At 28.9% G+C, this 23117-nt stretch overlaps 1 protein-coding gene across 2 annotated transcripts in view; it reads left to right on the top strand.

Moving 5' to 3' along the window:
* Positions 1-23117, top strand: part of LOC107449669 (uncharacterized) — a 50948-nt gene that overhangs the window by 4385 nt on the left and 23446 nt on the right. For both annotated transcript variants that reach the window (XM_043048971.3, XM_071179646.2), the window contains exons 3-9: positions 7936-8216; positions 9446-9538; positions 9636-9752; positions 11827-11898; positions 14410-20266; positions 21484-21635; positions 22730-22886. In XM_043048971.3, coding sequence (XP_042904905.2) covers positions 7936-8216; positions 9446-9538; positions 9636-9752; positions 11827-11898; positions 14410-20266; positions 21484-21635; positions 22730-22886 — 6729 coding nt within the window. The remainder of the gene's footprint in view (positions 1-7935; positions 8217-9445; positions 9539-9635; positions 9753-11826; positions 11899-14409; positions 20267-21483; positions 21636-22729; positions 22887-23117) is intronic.

Here is a 23117-nt window from a genome sequence, read left to right as displayed (position 1 = left end):
AGTAAAAAAATTTAGTTTTAGTTTCTGTAGAAATTTTCGTTCAATTTTTTATGCAGTTATTACTATTGATTTCCTCATAGCTTTTAAAATCCAATACTTTTAGTACAACATTTTTCATTACAATTGAATTTCGAACTAAAAGCACACATACATTTAGTTACACCTATTTGAAGAGTTCGATCCGCTTGATTTCGCTGTCCATCTTTTTTTTTTCGGTAGTTAAAGCTACGGATTTCACGATTTTTAAAATTTTTTCTTCTTAATGTGATGATGATTTACAAAATGCGAAAAAGGAAATAATAAGTGTGTTCCCCCCCCCACAAAATACAAGAATATAGCCCATAATATTAGAATTAAATATTACAAATTCAATAAAAAAAATTATTTTATTTGATCTCAGAAGTTTCTTCTTTTTTTTGAAGTTGATATTTCTGTTACTTTAAATTAGTAACATGTATATTTGTTATTTTAAAATTATCTTATACGAAGATATTAGTATTAGAGAGGTATATCACTAAAAGCACGGAAAAATTCTGCCGCAGGGGTGTGAACTGGCTTGATATTTTAGGAAGCTTTGTAATTACTATTTATGTTCAAATTATGCATTATTTTCCAATCATAGGAGTTTTTATAAATTTTAAAGAGTTGGTAGCTTTAAGTAAATCAGGGTTCCCACGGTCCTTGAGAGTCCTTGAAAGTCCTTGAATTTTTTTGTGCTATATTTAGGTCCTTGAAAGTGCTTGAAAAACGTCTTAGGTCCTTGAAAAACTTGATAGGTCCTTGAATTTGTCCAATACTGCCGACGGCCCTTTTTATAAAACACCCGCGGATCTTTCTCGTTCTTTCTGTTTTGTTCCCGAGCTCTCTCACGTGGTTTTTAACGCCACCGTTTCTAACCGGGCCTAGCGTCTTGGTGTCTGCCAAGCGCGCGGAGCACAGCAGACAATCAATGCGTTCGGGGCGAGACTCCACTTCATCTTCTGTCGCATATGCTTAGATCTTCTTTTTTCTTATCGAAACTGGAATACTCTCGAATTTCGTAACAATATGTACCTTGTAGTTTTCAATAAATTTGCCGTTTTACCATCCGCACTTGTCCTTACGTTTGCGTCATTTCAAAACTTTATTGTAAAGCATATTCGCAAAGGCACGGCTTCGTATTTGTGTTATGTAGTTTAGACTAGTTATGCCTGGGAAGTGCTATTTTAATCCCCAATGGATGGATAATCAAGCTTATAAAGAATGGATTTTATCGATGCCCGAAAAGAAGTTCAGAGCCAAGTGCCGATTATGCATGAAGGAGATTGATATCGCGAAAATGGAAGAATCTGCTCTGAAATCACACATGAAAGAAAGGTAAAACAAAAGAGCAGTCTCATGCCTTGAGTTCTCTTTTTCCAAAGACATCAACGTCTAATTCATCTGGTGTAAATACTCCTTCAACATCGTGTGCCCCATGTAAAACAGAAACTTTAGTGGCCGAGGTAACATTGTCTTCTTATCTGGTCAAAAGGAATGTGCTTAATGCTGAAATTCTCTGGAGTCTAAAGTGCATCACTAGTAATTATTCATGTAACTCCTGTGAAGGGATTAGTAAATTGTTCTCCAAAATGTTTGCTGATAGCTGTATAGCGAGACAATTTTTTTTTAGTGCCACAAAGTGAGCCTATTTGGGCTCCTTTGGATTGGCACTATACTTCAAAGGGATTCTTATAAATGAGCTGAAGAATGTTGATTGCTACACTGTACTCTTTGATGAGACGTTAAATCAGTCTCTACAATCTAAGCAGATGGACATTATGGTAAGGAATTGATAATAAAGTTTGCACTAAGTATCTTACCTCCCAATTTATGGGTCATGGAACTGCAGAAAATATTTTGTCCTCTTTTTACAAATGCATGGATGATGGTTAAAAGCTCTCTAAAATACTTCAATTATCCATGGATGGACCCTATGTCAATTGGAAATTCTATTCGAAGCTTCAGTGTGAATTAAAAGAGAAATATTCCCACCAGGTCATATTCATTGGCAGTTGTGGATTACACATAACGAATAATACTTTTAAACATGGTGAAAATGGGATATGTTCCTTCTAATTTTTATTTTCAGAAAGAATTGTTGCTGCATAACATTTAGAGAAGGTTGTGTAAATTATGGATGAATAATTTCAGAAACGATGTTTAATCGAGGAGAGGAGGGGGTTATGGAATACCTAAGATTTAGCTATGTCTTTCATGCAGCCTTCACATGGAAATACACAGGATTAAAGGATTTCACCATTAACACCTCATTACCATTAGTTATAGATTGTGCTGAAAATGATTTTGTGAATTAATATGTAAAACCAGTAGGGTTGTTTTTAAAAAAATATAAATTTTAGTCCATAATACATATACTCTCTTCTCTCTATATAGGCAAAGCATTTAGGTATTATATTTGAAATTAATTATTGCCACAACAAGCATTGTTGCTTCTAGTAAAATAGAAGAGAGTAATTTTTAAAATTGGTCTTAGATTAAGGTCCTTGAAAATTTTGTTGAGGTCCTTGAAAAGTCCTTGAATTTCAATCTCATCATTCAGTGGGAACCCTGTAAATTTAGAAAAGGTTTACCCTGTTTTAAGTGTTATCTCTTATTTGGCTATATCTGTGTAAAATATTGCCATTTGCAGAGCTCATTCTAGGCAGAAAAAAGGGCAGGGTGCATAAGTTTAAAAAAGGGGCATTATTATTCTAAAAAGGCAATAATTTCTTTCTATGGGCTTTACATGTTCTATTAAAAAAACATTGTCAATTAGTAAAAGAAATTTTTTTCTTTTACTTTACTAAAAGTAGCAAAGCAAGCATATTAATTACTAATTTTTTAATAATAAATTAACATATATATTGAGTTAATGAGCTTATTAGCTTCGTAATTTATTTAAAATGCAGGCATATATTAATAAAATAATAAATGTATGTTTTGAGGTGTCTGTAGTTATGATTTAATAATTAGAATGATTAATAATAATTATGATTTAATGATAGTGGAAGTAACTGCAACAAGAGGGTGTGATGGCTATTTTTCCTTTCCCATATAAATCTATGTATTGACAGCAACTACAAACTAAATAAAAAGAGTTGAAAATAACAGAAGTTTAAGAAATTCATTGTAGAGTTTGGGGGAAAAATAAAGAAGGGTTGAGAAAAGAAAGGGTGGATTCTTTTGACTAAAAGGGCAGCAGGGTGCTGCACCCTGTTTACCCTGCCTAGAATGAGCTCTGGCCATTTGTTATTTTTTGGATAGCATCATAGCTCGTTTGTGGAGCTTTCCAACTTTGTAGCTGTATAGCCATGTGCACTCCGTGTATGTTTGATTTATATGTTATAATGTAAACACTATAAGTATGATAATATTAGATTGCCTTCTTTTTCAAGTTCAGGCGTAAAAATAATTTGGAAGGGGTAACTCAGAAGTCTTAAAGCGAATTATAACTCCTATGTGCTCCATGTGTTATATACATTGTGCATATCGTTTTTAAAAAGTGCTTAAAGGTGCTTATTTTTGATTTTCTTTTTTTAAAAGCCCTTAAAGGTGCTTTTTTCATTAGGTGTTTAAACCATGTCAATTTTCGCCACATATTATGCAAAAGTGTGCTTTTTACATTGTTCTATTCAACGTTTTTCCCAATTCATTCAACCTCAATCTAGTTCGGCGTACCATAAGTCCATAACGTATGAAAGCGCCTATCATTTGACATGTTTAATGAAATACTTAAGCGTCCGCATGCGCGTCTACTGAGCTGGGTTCGTTGAGATTATTGCACTCTCATATCCAACTCTGCTGCATTTTGCAAGATATTCTTAATTTCAGGCTTCATTTTCCAGCCTCTCATATCGAACCGAAAAATCTCTTGATCATTTTATTATGGCTAATATAAGCAAGAAAAGAGTTCTTTGTCAGAAACTAGTTATTTTATCATGATCACGTAAAGTCTTTGAACACTATCTTGCATTTTGTTAATGTATATAGTGCTTAAAAAATACTTAAAAGGTGCTTATTTTTTATTGAAAGATTTGGCTCTGTATATAGGCTCAACCATCCATTAAAATATGGATGGTAACTAGTTGTATTTTTGTTAAGATAGTATTTATTTTTAATAAAACAATTTTTGCACAAAAGCAATTATTTTGTTTTAATTTAAAAAAAACAAAATATTTTATTGGAAATGAAATTATCCAATACTCTTTTCTGTGGCTAGTTTAGTCTTTATGACTCCTTTTGTTCAAAAAAATTTAAAGAACATAAAATGATCAGAAATAAAAGTATGAAAGAAAACAAGTGGCACTAATTTCAAAGAAATATTTTTATTCTGATCCTAACTATGGGACCCCTCTATGCAGGTTTCTTCTTTTTGTGTTCATCAAAACTTTATACTCAAACATTGACTTAGTGACAAAAAGACTTAGGCACCTTAAAGCAATTTTTATATTTATTTTTGAATTTTAGTAATTTTTTATGAAATTCGTGAATTTGTGTTCATCTACTTTTATGTAAAATTTCATAATTTTAAGTATTGTGCCTGCCCTTTTTAAAATCACGTTTGTTCTGAGAACATTTGATTTTATGAAGCATTTAATTTTATAAACCAGTATATCAACTCATAGGGGGAAAATGTTTCAAATTTAAACTTTACAAGTGCAGTAAAAGTTAAATTGCCTATAAAAATATTTTTTTACTGAATTTTTGTTTGACATTTTAGCTAAACATGAGCTACAATTTTTAATTTACAGAAAGGTTTTGAAATAGTGTATGTGTTTGATAAGCAAAATTTAAAGTTAAAGATTCAACATGGTTTAAAAGTTTATATTAGTTTTTGTAACTTTCAATATTTCTTTTGCATAATTGATTTTGAAATATTAAGTACTTTTCTGATATCAATTGAAGATAAAATTGATATAATTTTTTTTATTTTACATAGAGATAAGAATAAATATTTCAGAATAAATTTGTTTCAAAACTTAAAATATTTCAAAATTCTAATTTTTCAGACAAAAAAAAAAAAAAAAAGAATTTTTCCTTTTAAAACATATTCTAATAAAAATTTGGTTTTACAAAATGGCGATAATGATTTTGTTAAAGGATCATTTCAACATGTTTTGATATTGTAATGATTTTGTTATTAAGATTTGATTTTAAAAAAAAACTGATCTCATAACATTATTTTTATTTCTGGATGCCACTGTATAACCCTTATCCTTCCACTCAACAAGAAGACAATTTCATTTATTCTTTTTTTTCTTTTTCGATTTTTTTATTTTATTTTTCATAGAGATGAGAATAAATATTTAAGAATAAATAAGGAAGGGAAATATTGTTAACCTGAAATCAAAATTACATTAAAGAAATAGATTCCTTCTACTGGAAAACATGTCTTTTCTTTTTGAAATGCTCTTCTTTCTACACTAAGAATATTTTTTTAAAGTTAATGTTAGTTATAACTGTTGTGATAATAACTTATAAATAAGTTATCACTACAGGTGAAACAATGCCTGTAAGGGATAAAAGTTTAAATCATTTTTTAGCTGCAATTTTCAAATATAAATCACATTTAAAAGAAAAAAAATCTAAAACCTTACAAATTTTAATATTATTTACTGATGTAAAACAGAATATAAATGGATTTTACATTATAGGTATTTAAGTGTTCTATGTTGAAGTACTAAAATAAAAAATAGTGAAGTCAGGATTATTTAAAATTATTTCATCAGCTTCTGATACTTAATTTTTTTCCCTTTATAATTTATGTTTGTTAGACCAAAATTATTTAAAAGTTTGTCAAGTTACTTTATTTCCTTTTATAATTATTCTTCCATTTTGTACATTATAAAAAAATTTAAATAAATACATACATTTATTTTATTATGCTTAAACAAAAATTGTTTGGAAGTATTTATAAGTCTGTCTTGTTTTCTTTAATAATTAATATTTTATTTGTACCTAATAAAATAATAATACTTTTTCATTTGTTTCCATTTAAATGGTTTTATTAAATTGTACTTTTCCAACATTTTAAAAATTTGGCATCATTTAAAGAAATAGATATTTTTGCAAATGGTGATTCAATTTTTTCTAATAAATAATTTTATTTTTTGAGTTAAAAATTTTCTTTATTTTCATTTGTTATTTTATAACAATAAGTTGGGGAAAATTCCAGCACATTATTTGAATAATAACCTACTAGTGTAAAGGGTTAAGGTGTCTTGCCATGAAAAAACTTTTTTCTTTTCAAAGTAGAGCAACCCATGCTTTTTGATCTTGGCTTATAGCCAACCAGTTGAACTCTTCTCTTAAAAGTAGTACATTTGTGATTATTTTGGGACTGTCTTGCTTACTGTGCTCATCTCTTATTTTGTTGAATTAAGAAAAATTTTTACTTAAATTTAAAAAGTCCTTTAAAATTAAACTTTCTTAATTGCTTACTGACTCATTTCAATTGCTAAATAGTTTATGAAATAAATTCCGGATATTCACTTTTAAAAAAAAATTGGAATTTACAAAAATTGCTTTAATTTAAAATTTCATTCAGATTTAAATTTTAATTGTTTGCATTCAAAAAGAAGTTTTGCTTTAAAACTTTAAATGGATTTTTATTGTGAGATAGTTTTAACTAACAAAAATTAACTGAATTAAAAAATACATTTAGGTTCTCTTCCCTGTTAGTTTTATTTTATTTATTAAGAAGGATTTCTTCAGTCTTTTTTATATTTTTGCAAAAATATGAGTGAATAGATCTTACCTAAATGTAAGAGTTTACTTAGGTTTAAATTTCTTAATTGTTCATTGTCTTCATAAACAAATATTTCTTCAGTATTATTATTTTTTTAATTTTTTTTTTCATTTTATTTTCTTTCATTTTTTTTTACTTGTGTTTATCTAAAATATTGAACTAATTGAATACCTGACAAAAATAAAATGCTGAAGCATTCTAAAATTTTGTTGAACTTGTCAGCTTGTAATCAAAATTTTAAAAATTATGATTTTCTCCTTAGAGTTTTTTTTTTAAAGTATATTAAAACTTATATTTTTTGGAAATTAAGTAATTAAATGCTTAGATAAGTAAATCTTAGATTAATTTTTTTTTTTTTAAGAAAGTGAAAATGTGTAAAAGTGATGTGCAAATTTATAGAGATAAATAAATACTAATTTATTCATTTGTTGCAGAAGCAACTTTTGTTATAGTATTTTTTTATTCATTTATTTCATCAATAGGTTAAATATGTAACTTGAACAAGCATTTTAATAAATTATAAATAATATATGAGAAATTACGAAATTTGGCATTGTTCTTACACTTCTTTTAATTTTTGTTCATTGGATTATTTATTTATTATTTTGGTTATCTGATCTTTACATTTAGGCAAGTAATAAAATTAATTTATGACTTATGGGCCACAGCTAAGTTTTTACCAAAATGTCAAAAATAAGGATTACAGATTATGAACTGGAAATTATGTTTTATATGTATTTGAAATTGCTAGGGCTTATATATTTTTGTGAGGCATGTGAAAAGATAAACTTTTACACTTTTATATTGTTTTAATTAAAAAGAAATCCCATATTCTAATCTAAAAATATTTTTTCAAAAAATATGTTATAATAATATTTTTAAAGTGAAAATGGGAATTACTGATATAAGATATACTGATAGACAAATAATAAAATCCTAAAACATGTTTTTTTAAATTTTTTTTATGTAAATTTTTTTTCTTCTTCTTTTGAACTTTTCCTCTAAGGTGCCTTTTTTTTTGTAAAGTCAATGTTTTTTTAAACCCTGATTCATAGTATTTTATTTTATTTTTATTAAAATTATGTTATAAGTGGTTTATAATTTATTAGTTGAAAACACTTACAAATTACCATTTTTACAATGTCAAATTTTCTATTTTTTTAAAGCTCCATTCAGATATTAGTAAGCCTTCCTTGTGCATCGAACCATGCTTAGAAGCTCCTTTCAGCAAGGAAATGGAGCATGTTATACCTCAAATGATTGTTACTCCTGCAGATGATATCCAAGAAAATAAACAAAATGTTTGTGAAGCATCGACGTCCGAAGGGCAACCTTCGGAAGCTTCATCTGATGTTTTCAACAAAAATGAAACAGAAGATATTTCTACCTCAAATATTGTTGACCAGTCATCAACAATACTTGTTGAGCAAAAGCCAAGTGAAACAAGGTAAATTTTAATTATTATTTATTTAATTTATGAATTAATTATTTACTTTTAAACTTCGTCATATATATCTATATCAATCTATTTATATTTGTTAAGTTTTAGAATATATTACCCCTTGGAGAGTTGGCCAAGTTGGTGATCGACAACCCTGAAATTTTCAGTTGATTCTTCCATCTTTCTTCTAGCCCCTTCGACAAACTTTGTTTATAAAACTGTGTGGTTTTACTATTTAAAGTTTGGGGCAATTTAATTTCTGTGTCAATAAACTTAACATAAATTTATAACAGAATAAAATAGAAGTAGCAAATTTGTTAGATATATAGTTGCAAACTTTTAAAGTTGAGGAAAATATTTCTAAGTGGTAGTAACATTTATATTTTGATGCATAAATTCTGGTTAGAAGTATAAAAAGAAAAAAAATGTGGTCTTTCCTCTCATGACAAATCAATGATTCAAACTTATATATGTACCTATATAAGATCTATAACTTAGATTGTTACACTTTTAACTGCCAATGAAATAGCATAATTTTTAAAAAATTCCTTTTGTTTTTATCATTATTTCATAGCACTACTTTTTTAAATTTTACTCAATTACCATGCAAGCTGGTTGCATTATTTAGTTATGATATCATTTTCACAACAGATTATTTTAAGCAAATTGTTTCTATTAGAAATTAGTATTGAGAATTTTTCAAAGCATTTCTCTTTAATATTAGATAGTTGTTGAAAAATTAATTAATGCTTACTAAAAATTTTTATGGAACATCATTTTTATTTAGGTAGCGGATTTTTTAATGAATTTCTCTTACACTTTGACTGAAAAGAGAAAGGAGTTTAGTTTGAAAATATCTTTTTAAACTTAAAAAAAAGAAAAAATATATATATATAGTTTGAAAACAGCTTTTAATTATTAATAAAATTTATAAAGTGATGGACATAGTTCCAAATAACTAAATGCTGTTCAATTGTTTAGTTTAAAAAGATTGTTTGGTAATTTCAGATTAACTATGAAGGATTTTTGGAAAAATTAATCATACATTTTTTTTTCTGTTATTTAAATGTTGAAAAATGGTTATGTTGAAATAATTAAAAAATTAGTTACGTAAATCTTTTAATTATTTCAAAATAACCTTTTAATATCAATATATTCTATTCTTTTTATGACTGTTTTTATTGGAAGTGTGTTTCAGTAATAATCGTAACAAAAGATTCAATTTTATTTGATAGAAGTGATGAAGCGAGTATTATGCCTGATAAAGAGGCTACAAAGTCATTGGAATCTGTCTCATCATCTGTTTCTCAGAGGCCCCTTATCATTGAGTAAGAAGATGCTATCCATATATTTTCTCTCCATAGTTTTTTTTAATATTTTAAATAAAGTTGAATTGCTTTTAATTATAATTATTCTTTATTTCAGGTCTGATAAATCATCTTCCCATCCAGTTATTCATAGCATAAATGTGATTGATTCTAGTGAAACCTCTGTTCCTGAGCCCCCACCTGTCACAACAATGCAGCGACCTTTAATTTTTAAGTGTGTATACATACTGGGTATTCAATTGTACAAGTTGTACAAAATTTAACTTTGTGTAAAGATACAAGGTTGAGTAAAAATTAGATATGAATTGGAAATAAATTAGATAAGAAACCCTATTTAAATTGCAGAATAATTTTAATAATTCCATAAAGTTTTGAATTGTTTTAAAATATACAAATAAAACCAACTAACTCCCGGGCATTACAGTCCACGTTGGACCATGGCCTCAGTAACAATTTTCCTCCAAAGTCTCCTGTCTCTAGCTCTTTGTTTCTAGTTTCGGACTTTTAGAGTTGGACTTTTAAAGTCTTTTTCCACCTCGTCTAACCATCTCTTGGCCGGCCTTCTTCTTTTCCTTTGGCCCTGGCACTGCCCCATGAATATCTTCTTAGTGCCTCTGTTTTCCTCCATTTTCTCAAGGTGTCCTGTCTCTGATCCATAGATAACGGTTGGTCTGACTATAGTTTTATAAACCTAAAGCTTTGTTTTCCTCATTATTACTTTTGATGTTAGCAATCTCTTAAGTGCAAAATAACTACAATTTCCAGCATTTAGTTTTTTCTTAATCTCTGGCAAAATATCATTGTTTTCAGTAACAACTGAACTCAAGTGCTTAAATTCCCAAACTCTTTCAAATTTTGTCATTTCATTAATTTGTAGTTCTGTGTCCCTGAATGAATGTAGAGATTTATTTACCATCTTAAAGATTGCTTTGTTGATTTTGTAGGTTTTTCTATTTATAGCATGGCTATTTCATACTGCCTCCTTTTTTTCCAAATATTTTCACAAACAGCCACATTATTTAATTTTTTTTTTTTTTAAAATTTTCCTCTCACTCAAGTCATCTCCTAGGGTACTATCAAATTCCAGGGTGCATAGTGCTTTTAAAAAGTGCTTAAAGGTGCTTATTTTTGATCTACCTTTTTTTAAAAGCCCTGAGAGAGACTTTTTTTATTCAGGGTTTGTAAAAAGTGCTTAATTTTCTATTTTTTAAAAAGATATATTTTTTTTTTTTGCTGTGTCAATTGTAATTCTAACTTACAAAAACTGCATGATTTTCACAGTTTTCTCTGCAATATTTATCAGAAACTAGTTATTTTATCATGATTATGTTAAGTTTTTGAAAATGCTTTTGAATTTTATTGATTTTATGTTAATAAATTAAGAACTTTAAATGGTAGAAATTTTTTTTTATTAATGTACAGATCCTAATTATGAATTTTTTTTTGTGGAAAATGATTAAAAATATTTTCTGAGTGCTTAAAAAGTACTAAAAGGTGCGTATTTTTTGTTGAAAAATCTGGCTACACACCCTGATTTCCTATCCTCATAAAAGTCAAAACCTATTCATCAGTGAGTTAAAAATAGTTGTTGTATCTAAAGAATTAAAGGAGGGATTCAGACCTTATTTTGAGAAAAATTTGAGTATAAGAAGTTATGTAATACACATTAATTGGGAAGATTTCCAGAGTCTTGAAAAAGGAATAAATAAACTAACAAGACTTTAAAGGGTCCGTCTATGCTATCCCTCTTAACAAGTGTTACCCACTGCAGGACGAAACCAAAACCAATTTAGATCTTACAAACCTCTTTCTTAAGTAATTTAATTTAATTACTTGTAGTTTTACTTGATACTTGAAAATAATATTTTAGTAAATTAAGATATATAAAATGTGATACCGCAATAGTTATCATATTGAAGTTTTATATAAGGTTTAAATGTCAAATTCTCTGCACTTGTTCTTAAATGTTAATTATGTATCATAAAATTGGAAAGGTTGGTTGATTTTCAATAAAATTTAAAAATTTACTATTGTAAAAACTTCGCTAATTTAAATCTAGATATCAAAAATATTTTGATGTGTTATTAGTTTTTTAAGGTGAAACTTTTCATGTAAACATAAAACAGTTTGGTAACCTTGGCTGCATTATTCTTGAAATAAATCTACTGTACAAATAAGAAATATTATTGTGTTTTTATGTCACTTTTATTTTGTGCAGCTAAAAAAATAAGATTTTATCTTTACACAGTTTTGCTGTTTTTACATTTTAACAACCCTTTTCATTATAGTGACATCAAAATGAAAACTGAAACTCCTGTAAATAATGCGGAACAAGAAGCCACTGATACTCTAGTCAAAAAGTTAGTTATTTTAAATTATTCTCAATATTTATATGAAATAAATAGAAATAGTTTGTTGTATAAAATTGTGTAACTCTATGATGTATTATTTCTTGAACAAGTAGATTAGCTTTAAAATTTGTTTCTTGCTATTTATTTTTTTTTAAGAGTAAATGTTGCTTTATATATTTGTTACTTAGTAAGTCTTATATTATGACTTTTAGATTTTATATTTATTTAGATCATGCAATATTGTTATTGACTATATGTTTAAGTTAAATAAATTCCAAAAAAATATAAACTTAAAGTGAAACAGTACTCAGTGAATAGTACTTAAACTGAATATGTTATTTATTATGTTATTTATTTTATTTTAAATGACTTCTCAGTTTTTCCGAAGCATTACATGATATGTTTAATTTTGTTATAAATGTAATATGAAACTTACTTCTTAGATTTTGTTAACTACAATATACAATAAGTTTTTGACCAAAATTTAATTTAGTATATCATTTTGCAGTTATAATCTGTATTATATTAAATATTTAATATAAGTCTCTAAAATAAGCAATGCAAATTTGAATGTTGTGTAGTTAGCTCACTTTCTGCCATGGTTGTTTTCTAGGAGCATTTGTATTGAGTCAAACATGTATCAGAATCAATCAGTGAAAATATCTTTTATGATTTTCACTTAATGATTAGTAAAGAAAAATCTCTCTTGTCCCTCTTTGAATTCTTTTCAATCTTTTTTTACTACTATTATGGTTTAGATTTATAAATGTGTTTAGATTATTGTTCAAGACTATGAGATTTCTGTAATTCAAATTTTTTTAAATAATAGTTTCATTGTAAGTTAATCCTAGAAAGTTATAAATAAATAAAGCCTTAAAGCTTTTATCCAAGGTTATCTATGAGCTTGCAATGATCCCCTAGTAGTGTTTAGTTCTTATTGAATAACCTATAGGCTAGATAGTCTATATTTTCTTGTTTTTTAATTGCTCAGTTACTTTTGATTGTTAGTTACAAGGCATTCCTTTGCCTCTTTAGTTGCACTATTAATTTGTGTCAATTGTTCAACTTATAAATTTCTTTTATGTGTGTTAATGAATTACAATAATTCTTATATTATTTTATGTTTAATTATTCTTTTTGTTGTACTGTTTTACAATGCAGCATTATGAATTATATATGGGTAAAGGTAAGCAAATAAATTTTATTTTTAAAATATTGTACATTTGCATATTAAAAATTTAAGTTTATGTCTTTGCTTTATATTCTTTCTATCTTTTTTATTGAATTGATCAGTACATGCTTAAATATAATACTTTATATTTTTTACAGATAATTTTTAAATTTCTAATATATTTTTAACTTATTTTTTGTTCCTAAATCTGTTTTTTATTTTTTTATTTTATTCTTTTAAATGTAATATTCTTAATGCTCACAATCTTTTTGTATCTAATATCTGTTATTACAAATTGATTTGATATCTAATATAACAACAAATTTGCTGTCTAAGCCATAACTAGTAATTTTTGCATTTCATAAGGATCACTTCTGCTTATAAGTAATCTCATCATTTTATATGAACTTTTTTCGTCTAAAAATTATTTACTTATAAATCTATCTAACGCTTTTCAAAATATTATAGTTGCATATAATTTTTGGTTAAATTATCTATATTATTAAAGAAAAAAAAGGTATTTAAAATAAGACAAGTTTATGTAAAAAAACTTTTTATTTAACTATTTGTGTGAAAAAGAGTAAGGAGACCATTGATATTGTTAGAACTACAGTGTATTTTTTTGTTTTGTTAATTTGAGACCCTGGACACTATTGAAAACACTGGACATGGTGTTTTTGTTGAATTTGTTAATATATTTCAATGCACTGTAAATAAACCTCTAAAAGCCCTTTTATAACATTGCTAACTTTTAGTATTTCAGAGCTCATATTTCTCAACCGTTGAACTTTTTTAGCTTTGTCATGATGAATAAATGTTAAGAAAATATGCAAACTACAAAATAAAGTGTAACCATGACTATATCAATTAGACATAATGTTTAACATTCTTTTGGCTTTCTTTGTGTCCAGGATTTTAATCATAGTGTAAAATTAACAATAAAAATCAAGGTTTTTACTGGTTACATGAATTATCAAGAATGAATTACATGAATTATCAAGGTTACATGAATTATCGAAACTTATGAATGTTTGAAATGGTTATGAAAATGGTTTAGTTTTTTTAAGCATTTATGTTATCAATCCATCCTATAGTGATGTGGTAACAGATTGTAATTTGGTATTCAGTCACATAACAGCTAAAAAACATGGTTTTTGTTTTTGCCATGATTCTTATCTGTTATTAAACCATGATTCTTATCTGTTATTAAACATGATTTTTAGCTGTTATGTCCAAAAAAAATATAAAACTTTCCAAAACGCTTCTGTTTAAAACTAAATTAAGCAAGTTATGCATTAAAAAATGGATTACCCTTTTTTATTTAGTCATATTTGATTAATTTTTTTCAGTGATGTTCCAGCAACAGAATCTGCCCTTAATGAATCTAATCTTGCTTCTGAATCAGAGGAAATGCACACTTCGCAAAGCGATTTCCATCCAGCACCCATTCAACTTCCAAAAAAGGATAATTTTTCTTATCGAGATCTTGATGAAAGAGATGAAATGATAAGAGGCAATGAAATGCCGACAGAACTTCAGACAGCTGAAAAACTTCCTGATGAACAAGGGAAAAAAGGTGGCAAACAAAATGTAAAGCATTTCTTTGATAATTTGTTGCACGATTCACAATCTGATAAAAACAAATCCAGTAAAGAGCTTTCTTCAAGTTCAAATGCTAGTGATAAGAAACAAATCAAAGCTGAAAAACATGGAATAAAAAATCTATTCAGTTCTACTAAGACTGATTCTCCTGCCAAGGATAAACAAGTTAGTAGCAGTAGCACCGATGATTCAAAAAGCCATGCTAAAGATTCAAAAGACCACCCCAAAGAATCAAAATACAATCTTAAAAAAATGTTAGATTCTTTTAAATCAGATTCAAGTGATTCAAAAATTAAAACTAGTGATTGTGCAATGGAGGAAAACACTGAAATGGATGAAAATGCAAATGTCTCTAAGTCTCCCCATAAAGAGTCTAAATCTGGGATCAAGAAATTTTTTGATTCTTTTAAACATCCTGAAAGTAAATCATCAGATGAAATATCTTCTCCAGAAGGTGATAAGGGCATAAATATTAAAGTACCTGTTACTATTCAGTCCAGTGATAAGAAAGTTCCAGAAATTATTCAAGACACAAAAACTAACAAAGAATTTGAGTTACCAGGTGCCTCCATACCTCCTATTTCTGATGAAAGTAAAGAAAGTGATAAAGGGAAACCTAAAGACAGCTTGCAAAAAGTGAAAACATTTTTTGATTCTATTATACATCCAGATACTAAAACATCATCAGCTGATGCTCCTACTCTTAATGGAGATATGGATATCAATATAAAAGTGCCTGTCACTCTTCAGTCCAGTGAACAGCCTTTACAACAATCTAAACTCCCTGATAGTTCATCTAGAGTAAATTCTAATATTAATGCAAATGTACCTGTTATTGTTTGTGCAGAAGAAACTGGTAAACAAGTAGAATCTGCTGTTGAACAATCTAAAGTAAGTGACAAGGAGAAACAAAAAGATCCATTGCATGGTGTAAAGAAACTGTTTGATTCATTTATGCATCCAGATAATAAAGTGTCCTTGGTAGATGTAAATGCTTGTGATAAAGAAGATAATAAAGTACTATCTCCAAAAACACCAACAGTTATGCCTGAGAAAGAAAGCAAATGTTTAAATATTACAGATATGCACACCTCCACCAACCTAGCTGACAACAAAGAAATTGCAAAAGAACAACCAAAAGAGAGTGCAACAAGCATGAAAAAATTTTTGGATTCATTTAAGCATGATAAACCTGATGTTTTAAAAGATTCTGAGAAAACTATTTCCAAGACTGACAAAAAGAATAAAAGTGTAAAAAAGTCTCATTCTTTCCGAGAAAGCTTACTCACTAATCAAACTGAAAAAGACGCAGACAAAGAACTTGATAGTAGTAAAAAAGGTGCTAAAAAGCACGACAGCTCAAAAGTTCAAGATGAGTCTAAAACAGTGAAAGAATTAAAAAATAAAGAACTTAAACGTTCTTTGTCATGGAAAGAAACATTAACATCTAGCTCAGATGGATCTCGAGGGTTCAAAAACTTTTTAGATTCTTTGACTCATAAAAAGCCATCAACTTCAAAAAGTGATTCGGATCATATATATGATGTTGTAGAAAAGACAAAAATTCCTGTTCAGCAACCATGTCACACAGACTCCAAAGTAGTTAGTAAAAAGTTAGAGGATAAATTCAAGCAGGAAAGTAAAAAGTTAGAAGATAAACCCAAACAGGAAAGTAAAAAGTTAGAGGATAAACCCAAGCAGGAACAAAGTGGTGTAAAAAAGTTATTTGATTCATTTATTAGCAAAGATACACCTGTAAAACAAAAAGAAGTAGCTGTTGATCAACCATTGACTTCAGATTCTAAAGCAGGGAATAAAAAATTGGATGATAAACCTAAGCAAGAGCAAAGTGGCATGAAAAAGCTATTGGATTCATTTGTTGGGAAAGATACACCTGTAAAACAAAAAGTAAGTGGACCAAAAAAGGTCAGAATGAATGATGACATCATGTTTTCAACAGATTTAGAAGAAAAACCTGGAACATCAGGTTATACATTTGAAACTAAACATGAAACATCAGGTTATACATTTGAAACTAAGTCTGCACTCAAACATCAAGAGGTTGCGCAAAGAACTCCTCAGGCATCCAATGAAATTTTAAAAAGTGACATTGAGGCTGGTGGAAGTGCACCAAAAATTCAAATTGATGGACCTTCAGATGTGAAGCCATGTGATGTAAAAGATACCAAGGTGACAAAGGCACCATTAGGACCTGCACCAAAAATTCAAACCCATGAATCTTCCGTCAAAGATGCCAAACCATCAGTTCTCCATTCTATTGGTGACAACATCTCTGCTTTAAAAGGAAAAATATTTCAACCCAAAGTAGAGAAAAAAGAACATACAGAAGTTGCTACTGATATAAAGACGGGGGAATATGATTTAGAAAATGCAGCTAAACATGAAAATGGGGCAGGAATGATAGGTTCATACAGACCTATAAAAGATGCTGATTTTGTTGATGTTGATTTAAATAAAGAGAGAGAAAATAAAAGTCCCACTTTTGAGAAGGTAAAATATACTGCACCTTTGGCAACACCTTCTCCTTCTAAAACAGCAGAAGTAAAATCTGTTGACTCCCCTCAGCAGCAAATCTCACCAGATTCTTTGTATGATACGTGCTGCTTCAGATTGGCGATTTTATTTTCGAACAAAGCCATAGAAATGGTATCTGATAAAGGAAAAACACCTCCTAAAAAACCTCCCAAGCCTTCAGCAGATGCAATCGCTAAAGCTAGGGCCAAGGTAGTTTCTCAGAAACTTAAAGAAATGCGAGCTAAGGGGCAAAGTATAGGAGAAAACATTCCAGTTGGTTATGATGGAATACGATTTGCAGATGATGAAACTGAATCTTCATGTGACTATAAAGATGTGGACAATTTTGATTATATAATGGACTATGAACTCACTAATAGGTATAAATTTGATAATAAAATGGACACCTTTAGTGATCCTAGTACTTGTAGTGGTAGCTATTATACTGCTGATACTGTAACTCTTAAAGATGAAAATTTTTCTGATGCTCCTATGGATGCAGCTAGTCTAGGCAGCTATGACGGCAGATTTTCACCTGTAGCTAGTAGTAGCATAGACATGAAGAATCGGTTGAAACAATCTAGTCAAACCCCTACTACGCAAAAACCTTCAGGTAAAGTAGGTCCCTTAAACGATGTGCAAAAACAATCATGTAGAGTTCAGACTAATAAAAAAAGAGTTCCTCCACCCCTTCCACCAAAACCTATTATCAGTCCAAAATCTAAAAGTCAGCGAAAAGAAAGTAATGAATCAGGCATCTACACTTTAGCTTCTGAATGCATTAATGGTCTTTCTTTATCTCCCAGATTGAAAACAAAATTGTCCAAAGATTCAGCTGCTACTAAAAGCAGGCCATTAGTAGTTGCTGGGTTAAAAGAAACAGAATTTGTTGGCTTGCAATCTAAATCTAAAGATAGCAATAAACAATTAAAAGATAGAAAATTTGACTTGGTATTGAAAAATGAATCTTTGAAAAAGATAAATACTATATCCTCCAAACATGAACCTCTCAAAGCCACTAAATCTTCCCCAGAAGTATTATTAAATGGAGAAACTTGCTCTAGTCTTACAAGGAAAAAAGCTACACCTGAAAGGCCCCCTCTTCCTTTAACATTGAGTCGCCCTGAAGACAAAATGGTAAAAAAATCAAAAGTACCACCCCAAATTCCTGAAAAACCTAAAAGAGAAAATACTGTAACTACTATTGTAAATGAAAAAAGAACTATTTCTCCTCCTAGACCCCCTCCTCCTACAAATTCCAAAGTTGGTTCTCCTCCACCACCACGACCTCCTCCACCAGTTTCTGGATTTTCTCCATCGCAGCAAGTATCGCAAGTTTATTTAACTACATCAGATAACCAGGAAGAAAGGTCATCTGATATAAAGCCCAACATTACATTTGAAATTCACGATGAAACTCAACATTTTCTTTCTGATAATGGGTTTTCTTCACACGATTATGAAAATTCAGAACAATCAGAGGCAGTGTTACCAAAATATTCCATGCCTGCTTGTAATGCATCTGATGTAAAACAAAATGAAGCTATATCAAGTAATGATATTGAAAGTTCTGTACTTACTGAGAAAAGTTCTACGGAAAGAGTTGTAAGTAATGTTGTTCCTAAGGCACCTCCTCGAAATCGAAGGTTGCGCTCACGGACTGTCGAAATAACTAAAGTAGAAAGGCCTCCTGAAGAAAACCTTAGGAGGAGTCAATCTTTAAGTGATATTGATGTTGAAAAAAGAACTTCTTTCCTTAGTATGCCCGAAAAGACAGATTTGAAACATCTTTATACATCTGTAAATAAAAATGGTAAAAAGTCTAATCTTAGTTTATCTCAGTCATCAAGTCTAGAAAAGCTATCAGGTCGCCCTCTGCCTGCTCCACCACCCCCACCTAGAAAATTTCGTTCTCTTGATCGCAAGCCGAAACCTAAGAAAGCTTGTGCAGATGATTTGCCAGCAACTGAAAAAACTGAAACAATTGTTGAGACAGTAACATCTGGGTCTCTAGTTCATCCACCTTCAAGAAAGAAAAAGACTGAAAAACAGCGATTTCATAGTCTTGGTCATGATCATAGGCCTGAGGCTAAACCTTTGGAGGTTACTTCAAAGGCTGCACGATCACATAGTGCCCCTATAAGACCGGAAAGAAGGCCGAAGCAGTCAAATGTTGAATATGATGAGAATGCCAACGTGGCTTTTCCAGTTCAAGCTGAAGTCCATCGAAGCAATGTAATCTTAGATGAATGTGGTAATGAAATACTTGCTTCTAACATTCCTAGTCCTGATCGTGTTGATTCAAGAAACTCGTCTGTAAAAGTGACACCAAATCCTAGGCGGAAGAAAGTGAAGAATCCCAAAAAATCTCATTCTAGTTGGTATGATACTTGTCCAGAAAGTGAAGAATTTGAGATAGTTGATTGGAGTGCAACCGATGAAGTTGAAAGTCGGTTCTTTGTTGATAAAAAATCTGTCCCAAAACGTCGCCAGTCAGATCCAGGGAAAGGTGCTAGAAGGACTTCAAAATTTTATGTTGATGTCCAGTCAGATTGTGGTGAGCATTCACTTGTTGACAAGGAAACATCTCCTGTACGGTTAGATTGCTCTGAAAAATCAGTACAAACGTCTCTGGAGACATTGTCCCAGGGTATGACATCTCGTGATGAGAAAGATGATGATGACGACACAGATGAACTGTTAGATCTTGCTCAAACATTACAAAATGAGCTGAAAATTATTATTAATAGGCATAAGTCCTCCTCCGATGTAGGGGGTGACAGCAATGCAACTAATACTCCTATTATGTCTGAAACCGAATCAGAAGAAAGAAGTCCTGGGCGAGAGCTTGGTGCTAATTTGAAAAAATCTCCCAGTGTACTCTCTTCCAACTCTGAGATGTGGCCTATGACATCTTCTGAAGAGAGTGATAATGAAGTGCCACCTGGTGGATCAACCAGTTTAACAGAGATTGCTATGAAACGAAAGCAGAAAAAGATTTTTTACATAGCTCAGGAAATAATGACATCTGAAGAAGTGTTTGTTGATACTTTGAAATTGCTCAATGTGGTAAGATTTTTTTTTTTTTTAAATTGTTACAATTGTTATTATTTTGTAATAATTTTCTTTAGAATTTGTCTGTATAATTTTCTATTTTCTTTAGGATTTAGTGATTCATTTAAAAAATGACCTTGCTAGTTTAAGAGAGATGGGTTATTAGAATGTTTTTAAGAAACACATGTTTCAAAGATTATTATTATTGAAGAAAGTTTAAAATAATTTTCTATATAATTATTCTGAATTTTTACTCTATTTTAGCCATTTCTGAAGCACAATAGTTTTTGTTGCAAAATATTAATGTTTAATTTTCTAAAAATGAGAAATTCTAAAATTAAAGTGTAAAATAAGTCTTTTGGACTACTGAGTCTTCTTTCTTTTATTTCGCAAAATAGCTGCTGTTTATATGAAGTAACTATAGGCTGTACATCATGTTTTGCAAACTAAATTATTTCATTTAAAGCACAATAAAAGTTAATGATTTCTGTCTCAGAAATTCCCGTTATAGAAAGATCATTATCACAGTAATATCTTTTATTTGGATCAATTACTGATGTACTCAGTAAAAGTATTAAACAATTGATAATAAATAAAGGTAGAGAAAGAAAATGAGTAATGAACACCAACAAATATGTTTATATATATATTATATTGGAATTGAAATAAACAAAATTAGTCAAAATTTTTAAAGTTTTAGTATACGAGGTCTAATGATAGTTAAAAAAAATATTAACTTGTAAAAGCAATTTATACATGAGAAAAGAGGGAAAAAAACTTTACTTTCCATGAGATAAGCTTACCAGCATCCTCGGAAAATTAAAGAAACTTTTAGCAAAATTTTTAAAAGAACATTAAAAAATTCACATCTTTATCTTTCTAATTATTTTTTTTAAAAACAAATTTCTGTTCGAGAGAATATCTGTGAAGGATTTTTTTTCTCAAAATATCAAATTGAAAAGGTAAAGCAGTAAACTTTCAATAATGTTTCTATAAATTTTATTACCAGTTTTTGAAAGTAAGAACTAACTTAAAATTAATATTTAACCCGGAAGCAATTCAAGACCAATGCAAAAGTTAGTGTAATTAAGTAGATATTTTATATTAAGTTCTAAAATTTTTCTAGAATGTCTTAAGTGTGAGAGAGAGAGAGAGTATGCAGAATAAATCCTCTGTTAACTATTATAATTAACTGCTTGATACTTTCCTATGTAACTATAGTTATCTTATAGGATTTCAAAGCTGCAATTGAAGCTGCCAATCAACAAAAGGGCATGAATGTTGTCCCAGACGACGCATTATCCCAAATATTAAACCATCTCCCACAGCTTCAACATCTGAATGAAAATTTACTCATGGAGTTAAAAGACAGAATAGAAAACTGGTTTGTGATTTTTTTTTTTTAAAGTTTTAATATCTTAAGTCCTGTGTAGTAAAAAGTGATAACCCCATTTTTTTAATTTTATGATTAAGCAGATTTTCCTGATACATCTATTGCAAAGTATTGGGTAGCTGTCTTTCGACACAAACTCGAACTGTTTAAGCCGAATGAAAGCTTTGGTTGAATCTAATTATTTACTGTTAAGAGGGAAAATTTTTATTAGGTATGGGTTATCACTTTTTACCCCCGAATTTTTCAATTCTCAAGTATCATAGATAGCTCTGCTTTTAATAGCATTCCTATATAAAAATATAGTATGATTACTTGTATCTTTTTACTTTAAGACATATACCTTTATCAAGCATGAAAAGTATAAATATAAATACTATGACAATTTATATCTTTATTTAATATGGAGCTCCAGTTAATATGGGCATATTTATAGTTCTTACCAATTCCTAATAGTGGTTCATGTTAAAAACAATGCTTAATGCCTACTACCCATTGGATAAAATCTATAAATCTCATTTCTTTACATATTTCTATCCAAAAAATAAATTTTTCTTTTTTTTCTATCAATTTTTTAACCACAGTGTCGTTATTACTGTCTGTTACAGTTGCATTAAGAAACCTTATCAAGAGTTTTTTTTTCTGTCATGAATTCATTAAAACTTTTCAAGAATTAATAAGTTATTTCTTTAATCTTTAACTAATGACACTTTAAAGACATAAAAAGCAGATAATTAAGTCTGCTCATTCAGCAACCACTAAGTTAATTGTTATTTACATAACTTTATCAGTTTAAACATAAAATGTAGTTAAACAATGTTTCTAGAGTAACAAAATGGTAATTTAATAACTTTAAAAATCTAGTTTGATTAATATTTTTACTTAATTTTCAGCTATGAAAACAAATTTTATTAATTGAATGTAATTTAAAAGAAACATTATTTTTAGGTAAAATTTTTTTTAATCCATGCATACTGCGCTTTGTTTTGTTTTAAAAAAGAATTTATGAAATGTTTCTTGTCAATAACATGTATCATTATAAATATATAATTCTTTCTAATTTAACTTTAAGATTTTTAAATATTTAGGGATAAAATCGGAAAAATTGCAGATGTAATTGTCAAAATGGGTCCATTTTTAAAGTTGTATTCTTGGTACATACAAGATTTTGAATATAATGTGTCATTGTTGGAAGAGTCAAAGAAAAAATATCCTCTTTTTGCTCAAGCTGTTAAAGATTTTGAAGTAAGTTGTTATAAATTTGTTCAATATTAAATTGTTTTTTGATGGCTTTTTTATTTAATTATGCTTACATAAAATATGTTATAGCATAATTTTTATTATTATTATTTTTTTTTTTGCATTTGGTATTTCTCAACTTTTTTATTTGCTAATATTTGGATTAATTAATTTTTCTTGGAGAAAAATATATTAACGTTTTTATGTGCATATATTTTTGATTTTATGTTGGTTTGA

This window comes from Parasteatoda tepidariorum, chromosome 1 (assembly GCF_982258835.1).
Source record: "Parasteatoda tepidariorum strain Cologne lab strain chromosome 1, Ptep-v5.0, whole genome shotgun sequence".
Taxonomy (NCBI): domain Eukaryota; kingdom Metazoa; phylum Arthropoda; class Arachnida; order Araneae; family Theridiidae; genus Parasteatoda; species Parasteatoda tepidariorum.
The sequence above is the reverse complement of the archived record's forward strand: the minus strand, read 5'-3'. Positions and strand labels throughout refer to the sequence as shown.